The 11,060-nt window shown below is 37.4% G+C and overlaps 1 protein-coding gene across 1 annotated transcript in view; it reads right to left on the bottom strand.

The window, feature by feature from the left end:
- Positions 1-4,217: 4,217 nt before the first annotated feature.
- Positions 4,218-11,060, bottom strand: part of SLC9A3 (solute carrier family 9 member A3) — a 54,770-nt gene continuing 47,927 nt past the window's right edge. Inside the window, exons 11-16 of the mRNA XM_009289736.1 lie at positions 9,011-9,126; positions 8,441-8,570; positions 7,732-7,908; positions 7,081-7,156; positions 5,275-5,388; positions 4,218-4,465 (exon numbers count right to left, since the gene is read on the bottom strand). Coding sequence (XP_009288011.1) covers positions 4,218-4,465; positions 5,275-5,388; positions 7,081-7,156; positions 7,732-7,908; positions 8,441-8,570; positions 9,011-9,126 — 861 coding nt within the window. The remainder of the gene's footprint in view (positions 4,466-5,274; positions 5,389-7,080; positions 7,157-7,731; positions 7,909-8,440; positions 8,571-9,010; positions 9,127-11,060) is intronic.

Below are 11,060 nucleotides of genomic sequence, written 5' to 3'. Positions count from 1 at the left end.
AACACAGACAGGTATATACATACACTGTAGCCAAACTACCTCTGTACAATACTTTGAACCATCAACATCCTGAGTCATTGTGGCACTTAAACCATGTGGCAAAACACAGGATAGCATCTGAGAGACCATTATCCTGATCAGCTATTGAAAGCGATGCATAAATTAACAAGATAATCTAACAGAGTGTTTGGAAGCAGTAAAAATGGCAAATATTTACACTTCTGTCTGAGTGAGGCTATTTAAAATAGAGCAGCTTAATTAAGAATATGAAATGGGTTGCTTGTGACCACACAAACTAAAATTCTGAGCTAATTCTGAATGTTCTTTCATTCCAGTGCTACTGAGTAGAGGAAATGAAGGTGAAGGAAGGTCTTCCTGGAGTCCTTGATTAAGTTTCAAGATGCCAGGACTTTCCTCTCCCTGGAAAGTTTTCCACCAGAGTCAATATCCCACAATTACTCAGTAACACAAATATTCAAAAGCAGGAAAATATTTTTCTTTAGCTTGCACTTATAAAAGGCACTGATCCATTTCAATCAGAGTAGATTTAGCAGGCAAGAGTCTAACCATTGGCTTCTCCTACATTAATTTCATACATCATAAATATTGAATTCCATTACTGAAGCAGCAAATGTAGCCTATTTCTTTAAATGTATTTATGGCATAATGGCATCATAAATAATTTCCATGTAAAAACCAATAAGGATTTACCATTTGAAAAGATTCTTGGTTTAGCCTTCCAAAAATAATATTGATTTTTTGTAACAGTCTACATGAAAAAATAACAAGGAAGCATATTTCCCCTTCACTATGCACCCTTTCATTATGAACGAGAACTTAAAAATGTAAGTGCAGCAGAAAAGCTCCAGTGTTTCTGATATCATGGGACCCCACTCCCTTTCCATCTGAAACCATTCTAGAGCAGATCCCGTGAACCAATAGGTTGCTCTCTGTTTTTACAGAAGCCCTTTGTTTAAGTTATTCTCTCTCATCTTCTTTCAAGTAAGTCCTGGCTCACAACTGTGTTTCCTCTTGTTCCAAAGAATGCGGAGGGACATGGCAAGATGCTGGAAGAGATGCTAGCTTCTGAAGCTTAGGGTGTTGCAGAGGTTTTGGCCTGTGAAAAGAACGTCGGCTTTGTACACGTCTGGCTGCAGCAGATCTGTAATTTCCTTGTACATCAAGCAACATTTTCTTCTCTTGGGGCTCCTTCATATAAGAGTCTTCCAGCCCTTCAAACGTAAGTAGAGAATTGTCTTCTTGTGAATTCTCTGACTTGTAGCTAACTTCAGAACCATAACCTGAGTTTACTGTCTCTTTGTTATTCGTATCTGTACCCGCTTCCCAGAAGAGATCAGGTACATTTGGGTCACAAGAAGCTATATACTCAGAGACAGTAGAAAGAGATATATTCCCTCTGTTTTCCAATGAAGAATAGTTTTGTGTCCAAGGCATTTGAAGACAAGATGGGAAGAAGTGGAGGGGAGTCACTGAAACACTTTGGTTTTGGTTTAGTTGGTCATCTGAAGAGTATTCTGTCATTTCAACATCATGGTCCATATCACCTAGAGGGCACAATTAAATAGAAACATTTGTAAGACACACTTTATATACTAGTATGCTGTCTCTTGGGCTTTGCTTTTGGCTATTTTTATGAAAGTCTTATGAAAGTGAACGGTTTAAGATGGCTTTTTTTTGCTGGGGGACTGTACCCTGTCCCAATTCCTATCTTGGACAGCCTAAAGTGAGCTTATTAAACGTCTTATCCTTGCTGAGTATCAGGCAAAACTTAGTTCAGTTTTTGTGATGAACAACTGCCTGTTTCAGATATTTAGGAGATGGAGCCATCATCTGGTCATTAAGGTGTATCTTTACCTGGAAACATTTAGTCCTGATGCTCAGCAAGGAAATCTTTCAGAAACTTTTGAAAGAAATTGTGCTCTTTCAATCAAGTAGCAAAGAGTATTACCAGGGATTCAATTTCTTATTGACCGGAGCCTATGATCAGTTTTCTGTATACTTTAGACTATGTAAAGAAACTTCACATTTCCACCCTTGGCTTCCAGTTTACATTGTTTTTTAAAACCTTTTATTTGAAATTTCAGTACCATTCTCCTATTAGGAGAATTTTGTTAAGGAGATAATCCAGAGGACTGTTTCAGAGAGTAATCAAGATCTAAGCTTATTAGCTTGGGAAATCTAACTTCCCAAAACACTCCTTAAGAAACACAGCAGTCAAAACCCAGTTATTTTGATATCTCAAAGATACCTGCACAAGAGCTTATAAATACCAGTTCCTAATAATAAAGTAATAAATAAGTAATAAGAAAGTAATAAATATAAAAATAAATAAATAAGGAAAAGAACAAAGGTTAGCAAGAAAATGTTCAGCAAGTCATTTGCCAATATTTTATGACAATGTTCTCAGTGGGAAAAAAAAAAAAGTGAAGAGAATTTCAATGTAGATAAGCGCCAAGGAAAAGTTTTCCTTTTGGAATGCTGCTCATTGTTCAAGTTTTTAATCAGGATATTGGAATTTAATTCACAGTTCTTTAATTAATCCAGTGTTTATTTTAACACATTGTTTAAAAAATAATCAAAGATGCATTAATAAGGAACTGAGTACTAGAACCAACCACAGACATACAGGCCACTCCAGTAGAGAAAGTGATGTGCTTCCTGTAATTACACTTGAACTAGCACATCTTCTGCAGGGAGAGAAGCCAGAACAGAAGAAAAATGAAACTTCCTTTTCTGTTTCTTTTCAAAAGGTTATGAAGTTCTTCTCAAATCAAAATTACCAGCAATCACTCTTATCCTGAGGTCTTTGTCTGAACAAAGTTTCATCAACTAACTACAGAAGTACTTTCAACTGACCACATTCCTTTATTTGTTGATGCACAGAGGACACTAGGTCATACATTTGTGATCGTGGATTCCACAAAAGCGAATTCATGATGAAACTGACTATTGCATTTCATTGCATAATCCCCGCAGTGCCCTATGTTCTATTCAATTATGATGTCTGAACTGTGACTTGACCCACGTCATTTACAGCACTAACTGTGTTCGTTGTAGAAGTGAAGGCTGCTTTTTATGGTGTGGAAAATTTCCACAAAGTGAGAATTAAAGGGCAACTGGGATATTCATTTAAACCGAGAGGCAATTTAATTTTAAGCCTCTCATACATTAGAAGCAACAAGTTATTTACTGCATGAGAAGGCTAAGCATTTCTCTGGTTTCAAAATAAGGTATGGATTAAGATAAACTCCCAGTTTAAGGATAAAGCTCTAACCAAAACTGGAATTCTGTTTTTCCACAGCCTGGCTGTTGTGTAATTATCTCTACCTGTGCAAGGGAACTCTGATGCATTCTAGTAAACATGCTTCATTTTAAAACCTTTTCTTAAGTAATTTAATGATGACATCAGCAGTGTCATTGAGTACTTGTATTGTAGCAGTGGGACCATTTTCCCTTCCTGGGCACTGGATAAATAACCTGGACAAATGTTCAGAACTGACTCAAGGCTTCTTAGCAATCGAGTCAAAAATCATATTCTAATCATGCTAAGAATGAGACACTTAGCCCAGATCATTGCTGGTCTAGCCCTGCTGCTCCTATTGTACATCCAAATGCAATAGAGTCCAATGGGTTAAATGAGTCATCTGACCTCTTATGGGCAAACCATATCCTTTGGCATCAGCAACTGGCTTGTCTTTCTGGGGCTTCAGACTACTTTGCTTGCATCTGCAGACAGTAGTGACTGTTACTTGGAAAGACCAATCACTGTTTAAGGGGGTTGAATCAGAATTACCTGATTCCTGTTAGGGAATTCAGGTACAAATTTTATCATCTAGAACTGACTAACCAAGAAACCTGGAGCCTCTTGAAAATGGGTGCACAATATTCTGGTATTTGGAATACTATTTTCTTGGCATTTAAAGTATTCAAGCCAAAACAAGAGTAGGACCCTTATCTGCTGTAAAAATAGCAAGGCATTGGATCCCAAATAGTTGGACAGCTCTTCTGTAGAAGGAAAATAGAAAGAAGTTTTGTTATTCAAGCTGGAGGAAAATAGATGTTTAGTTGTACAAAGAAATCAGGAAAGACAGACATGCTCTGGGAGAAGAAAAATCAGAAAAGTAAGTTTACTTGTCAATAGTCAGAGTTGATAGAAAGGCTGATTAAAAATAAAGGTGATAATATCTTTTAAAATATTACATATGTGTTGATTCTGGGAGAAAAGATCTGGGTCGGTCCTCTGGGCCATCTGCTAGCAGGAAGGAATCTATTGATTTATTGCTGAGCCGGAATGGAGTGAGCCGTCTGAAGTTGTTTGGAGAATATGGGATCTGCACTCGGGCCCTTTGTGATGGTACCACAGTATCTTCACTAGATAACCATGGTGAGAACTTCATGTAGATGCTTTGATCATCATCAGCTGAAAATACTGGGTTATCAATTCCTAAAAAAAGTTCACGAGTGACAAATACAATTAATCAAAATAATTTCTCAAACGTAGAATTTGTCATGGAACAGTGAAAAGGCTGTATCCGCATGTCTGCCAAAAGAGTACAGACACAAGTATTTTTCTTCACATGCACCACGTTACATATGAAGCATACGGTGGCATGCTGAAAATTCAAACACAAAAGTGCTAAAGAGAAATACTAAATTTTAAAACTTTATAAATCATATAATTTCATATCATATAATTTCTGTTATATATAGTGATACACTTTCAGTCTGATATTTTTGAGCCTTTCAAGGCTGGAAATCAAGTCCAATGAATGCTCCAGGAATGCTGAAAATCTGCCCTTTTCAGTGACTTCTATGAGCCTGTAAGGATCTGAGGGAGTTGTGAATTTAAGAGGAGAAATCCTGCCTGACAGAAGCAGCATGAAATTTATCACAACAAAGTGCTTCAAATGCAAGTAGAAGACGGTTCCAAAGGACTAGTATGGGCTGGTCTTGTGAGGTAGGACAACTCTAAAATAACATTTTCTGTTGCTAGAAATAATTAGTGGTTTTAGGTCTGGTCTAGGCAGTCATGCTCACAACTTCTATCAGTAGCAAATTTGATGCTCTCCATCTGCTCCAAAGATGTCCAAAACTTGTTATCTGTTAACACTAACATTAAGGAAATATATTTTCTAATAGAACACATCAAATCAAACCAAAACAGAAAATACAGGCTAAATCAGCACCATTTCTAGGATTTTTTTTAACATTTGGGGGGAAAAAACCACCTCTGCAGGCAATTAATTTTTTTACCAGTAGGAGTATCTGTGAAATTTTGCTTCGTCACATTAGCCAGGAAATCAACTCCTTTGCCTAGATGCAAAGTTTCATAATCATTATTTTCTTCTGATTCAGAAAACTCCAAATCTGGAAAAAAAAGAAAGTCCAATTTGATTAGAGATTTGTATCAGTTCTGATAGAAAAAGTTATTTCATACTGGTTTGATGCTGGCATAGTTATCAAAGATACATCTTTAACAAGGATCTAGATAAGGGCAAAATTTAATCAACAGCTGTAGCACTGAAATGCAAATGTGAATGTATATAGAGTTTGCAGCTTAGATACTAATTACATCAAGAAACTCAACACAGGTTTCCGGCTTGCATTATTATCTGGTGCTATGATAGAGATTTCACACTCTGGCTAAGCTTTTGGCTAACAGAATTGTCTGCTTTCCTGGGACTGAAACAAACCAACCTATGACATGGCACCACTGCCGCAGCTATGTTTTGTGTCCTAAATGCTCACATGTTGACAAATGTTGTCCCGTTACAATGATCAGTCACTGCATTTTCATCATTTGACAGAGGTCAGCATTACTATCCTGACTGATTTCAGACCTGGTGAGGTCATTGCTACTTCTACCACAGTAGAATCAGTTTTACAACAGCTGCTAAACCACTTGTTAAGACTGTCTTCCAATGAAACTTTTTTTTTTAAGTAGAGGATGACATCTATACGCACCATCCTTTAACAAGACAGCATTGAATGACCTACTTATAAGTATTCAGAAAGCTTTTCCCATGGAAAAAGATTCTAGAATATTACACTTATTCAGCCAGCCTGTATTGCCCCTGTCAGTCAAAGAAAAATAATGCTCAGAAAATGATTCAAAGAACATACATAAAGAAAAATATCTTTGCTTGGAGCTATTGAGAAAAAATGAATCCCTCTCTACTTCAATTCTCTTTGAGATCAAGGGGTTGCATGCATAAACAGAGGAAAGAACACAAATAAGAGTTAGTTCAGTGGCTTTTAAACCATGTTTCAGTTTTTAAGTGACACATATTATTTTATAATTACATAACAAACATATTAGTGTCCATCACATCTTGCTATGACTGACATCAATGCCAAAAGATGGCTAAAACATGAAATGAAAGAATTTGGGGTTTTACATGCAAAACCAACTTTTGCTAGGGATGCTCCCTAGGCCAGTCAGCTTCAGATTACACTTTCAAGGCTGACCTGTGTGTTAGATTTGTGCAGGAAGGGTGAATCAGTTCTAAAACTGGCCTCTGACTATGTGTTCCTTTCAAAGCTACACTCTCCTTGAGTTCTAACGTGCTTGCTTAGTCAACTCTGATTCAGATGCTTCTAAACAAACAGACCTTAACTCAGATCAGAATGTCATCTCAACTACTGAATTTTATATGGCATGGTGTGCTGGGCAGACATATCCTGCTATGATGAAAAAGAAAAATGTTAGCAAAAGTTGCTCTGTGCAGCTTATCCAAAAGGAAGCTGAAAGTTCATCTACGTTGTAGCCGCAGCATTGCTTTTTTTTCAAAATTTAAATCTGATATTTTAAAAACGTGAGCAAAAAGGCCAATTAAAATTTGGTTTGTCATCCAGCTGCCTAGAAAAACAACTCCTAAATCATCGAGACACTGCATTTAACCATGGAGCAGATCCCCACTCTGAGTTCTGAATTATTACTAGAAGTCCCTTTTTAATACCAGCTTCACTGTTGCATATCACAAAATTTTTCAGTGATGCTTTACTGACAATGTAGCTGGTAAAATGCAGTTAATGAAACTGGTCTAAGAGTCTTTTTACCTTTTTCCTTCAAAGTAAAATCTTGTACTGGATTTTCTGAAGGTATTTTTCCATTTGGTATAACACTGCTGTTTCGCTGAAAGAAAACAAATGAAGTTACCAAAAACACTACCATCATCAGATAGCAATGGCAATGACATCCTTTCAATGCATGAGTTCAGCTGCATAACCCTGAAATCTGTTGTAATCTTTGCTTGAGACTCAATATGGATGTCATTAGTTTCCCCCCACACTTGTACTCACTACAGGAAAAGAAAGGAACTTTGGCTCTCTGTATGCTGTACGTTCCCTCTTTGTTTCATGCACATTTTGTGGTACACTCTATGGTAGAGTGCTACCCTGCTACATCTACCCTGCAATATCTTCCCACAGTGTTGTAGCATGGCTCAATGTCTATTGTTTTTCAAGTGATCAAAAATCTCTCACCCAGAAGAAGGGTCTCAAAGCATAGAGAAAAGCAGCATGTTAGAAGATGCCCCTTGAGTTATCTCATAGTTTAATCTCTTCTTGCTTAGGCCCTTTAAGTTCATGAAGTTCTATAGGACAGAGATAAATGCAGGACATAGGACCCTTCAGAGTCCTCCCTGCCCTCCCCACCCCTTAGTTTGTATAATAGGTGGCTACATCTGGGTCCTTGTGAAAGTATTTTACCCTTTTTTGGCCCCGGTCTCGCTTGTGGATTTTATTGAGCTTCTTGGAATGGTTTATTCCTAGTTTGGTACTCTTGAAAGATTCTAAGCGCTTCCTCATTGTCCTATGGAAAATCTCCTTGTCTTGTTTCTCATCTTCACTGTGCATGATCTCATGTCGACTGTACAGGTGTTTGTGCTGTGGCCAGGAAGGGAAGACAATACTCATTTATTTAGAAATACAGCTGGAAGCCCTGAATCAATGCATTTAATCAGTGTCATGCAAATGTAAACAACGCCATAGAAAAGAATGAAACAAAGACTAGTCTGAAGGCATTAATGAAACTCCTACTTTTCTTTCTCTTTCTTCACCATGAAACAGGTATAAGTCCAGGAATTTTAAGTACGTAAGAGTGACTGTCATTCAAAGTAAGCCTCTCCCTATAAGTGTCTGAATCACTTCAGTTGATATACTCCATTTAATCCTGCTTCAGAACCTATATTAGACCCAGTTCTGCATTCCACTGGCTCCAGTGAAATCAAAGCCATTAGTTCTGTTAAAGAGGCATGTTCATAAATGAGAAAGAATATAGACAAAGAGCCTATCTTCCTCAAGGGTGCAGATTTTGCAGATGGGTTCTTTCCTTTTGAGTTTTGCTCCCAAGTTTTGGTTCCTAATGTCTCCTAGTTTTAGATTGGAAAACAGTCCAATGCTAGCCTTCCACTCTCACCTCTTGCCTGGGTTTATACAGGTACTGTTGTAGGGTGTGATGAGCGACTGTGTCTTCTGTGTCCCGGATACTTTTCCTCCTCTGTTCTAAAGCTTGCATGTCAAGGCAAACTGGTCCAGCTTTTTCTCTCCTGAAGAAGAATACAATATACAAACAGCAGTTTTAAAAATCAGTAATTGCTGAAGAGGAAGAAAAAACAGGAAAATGTGGAACGAGAGGGAGAAATGAAGATGAAGCCTAAAAAAAAAGGAAAGGTCAAAATCAGCTAAATGAAAATGAGTGAGCAAGTATCTGATGGGAGCAGCTGGTGAACAAAAGGCACATGAAACAACTCTAATGTGGATATCTGCTTCACCTTACCAGCCTTTGTTTGTGTGTAAAATGCAACAATATAACTGTATGTATACCCATTTTATGTGGGAGAAAAGATTAATTGAACTTCAAAAAAGTAGTGAATGAAGCAGCTGTAATTTGCATTTTTCAACATTTATAACACTATTTCTATTTCCTCACATATAACGTAAAAAAAAACACAGAAAAAACACACCACAAACACACAATGTTACTTACAGTAAATAAGAGACAGAACTTTCCACAGTACTTGGGCGTGGGGTGCTGAAATCCACATTTACCATGTTGTCTGTACTTGGAGAACGTATAAATGCCAAGGAACCTCTACGTTCTCCCTGACCACAGAAAGAAACAAGACATATTATAGTTGTAAACACCTAGGGCAAAATGTGTATCAGAAAATGCAGATAATTTGTGAGGCTGCTGTATGCAAATGGCACAAGAAGCAGGGGAGAAGTTGTATTTAGGTAATGAATACAAACCATTTTTTTGGTTTTATGGTTTCTTTACATTGAGTGACATTATCCCAATGAACAAAGCTAGAAGAAACACTATTCCACTCTTGTAAATTGATTTTGAGGAGGTGAGTGATTTCTTAAGCCTCAATCTGTTTGCAAATTATATCCTTGCACTTTTGCAGTGTAACTCTTTTCTCTTCACAGACCCTTTCAGGGATGGACCTTTAACTTTGTACTACATTGCAAACCAAGTACATAGGGATATCTATGCAGACTTTTATGACTCAACACATCACTGCACTAACAGTAGTGTTTTCAAAGATACAACACTAACTTTTCTGTTCTCTACCAGACAGGAAGCAGCAAATGTTAAGTGGTGGTAGAAGTCTACAAGCCTATCTGAAAGAGGTATGGCATGAAGAGATGAGATACTGAAGAGATGACATTTGCTTTCAGTTCTAAAACTAGTGTCACAGAAGTGAATTGCTGGAAAAGCTCAGATTCATGTCTTCACAGTTTTCCCTACTGCTTGCATAATCTCTTGTTTAGGTGAAGGGTAGCTGTTGAGTGACATCGTGGTTACATAGGCTGAACCCATCTATGGTTTTGAATCACAGCAGAGAGAAATCACATAGCAGGTCTCTACATTTCAAACTGTAATAAAGAATACACCAAGAAAAAACATCTCCCTTGCAGAATATTGAAAGAGATTTAACTACATTTCTCCAACTTTAACTATATTGTGTCCCCTTTACATTTTTATATTCATAGAGCAAATAAAACAAATGTTTTCTTTTACTGTGGTACCCCACATACATGTTACAGTACTTTGTGTTGGATCAGATCAGTGGTATTAAGAAGTACACTCTGGCCTCTGTAGGCAGAAAACTTAAGAGAAAAAAAAGTAAATTCTGGGTCAGCATCATCCCATCCATTTTCTTAAGTGCATCTGACTTTCTTTTCAAATCAAGTTTAATGTTTCATACATACATCATACCATATTATCAGTGGAGGAATTTTAGCCAGAAGAAGTTATGAACTGTAAGTATTTTAAGTTGCGTCTATTCACTTGCTCTGGATTATTTTCATTTTGCCTGGCTTAGGCTCTCCCCTCTCAACTGTAAGGAATTTATTTAGGTTCAGACTGAATTTTCTCAAGCTCTTGTTTATTGTACAGATGCAGCATAACAGCAGAGCTGAAAAAAGAAAAATTTATAAAATAGTTTTTAAACTCCTCAGTTTCTTGCAAGTGAGAAGAGAGTGAGTAGCTGGGGGAGGCAGATCTTTAGTCCTCATCGAAGAAATGGCTTCAATTTCAATGTCAGCTTGTAATTCACAGATATTTAGCTCAAAGATATATTTCAGAAGTCAAGGAAAAGTTGTTAAAGCAGTGTATCACTGAAGCAAATATTAACGTGAGAAAGGGGGAATGACTTTAGGATTCAAAACTCATGACTAATCAGGCATATTAACATAACTAATTTCCACTGGAAGAAACCACGTTGCAAATCTTTTGTAGAACCTGGAGAACTTTTAATTTCTTTGTGTATTATTATCAGATCAGTAGACATTTGCCAATAGAATTTATCTGCAAGACACAATATACACAAACAGTATTTGGACTAGGGTAGCAAAAGTCAGTTTCCTTGTGTTATGAAGGATGTTATTTGCAGATGACACCAAGCTGAGTGGTGCGGTCGACACGCCAGAGGGACGGGATGCCATCCAGAGGGACCTGGACAAGCTCGAGAAGTGAGCCTGTGTGAACCTCATGAGGTTCAACAAGGCCAAGTGCAAGGTCCTGCACCTAG

The sequence above is a fragment of the Aptenodytes forsteri genome, unplaced genomic scaffold, assembly GCF_000699145.1.
Source record: "Aptenodytes forsteri isolate BGI_AS27 unplaced genomic scaffold, ASM69914v1 Scaffold234, whole genome shotgun sequence".
NCBI classification, from domain to species: domain Eukaryota; kingdom Metazoa; phylum Chordata; class Aves; order Sphenisciformes; family Spheniscidae; genus Aptenodytes; species Aptenodytes forsteri.
Note: the sequence above shows the minus strand (reverse complement) of the source record. Positions and strands in the feature narration are given on the sequence as shown.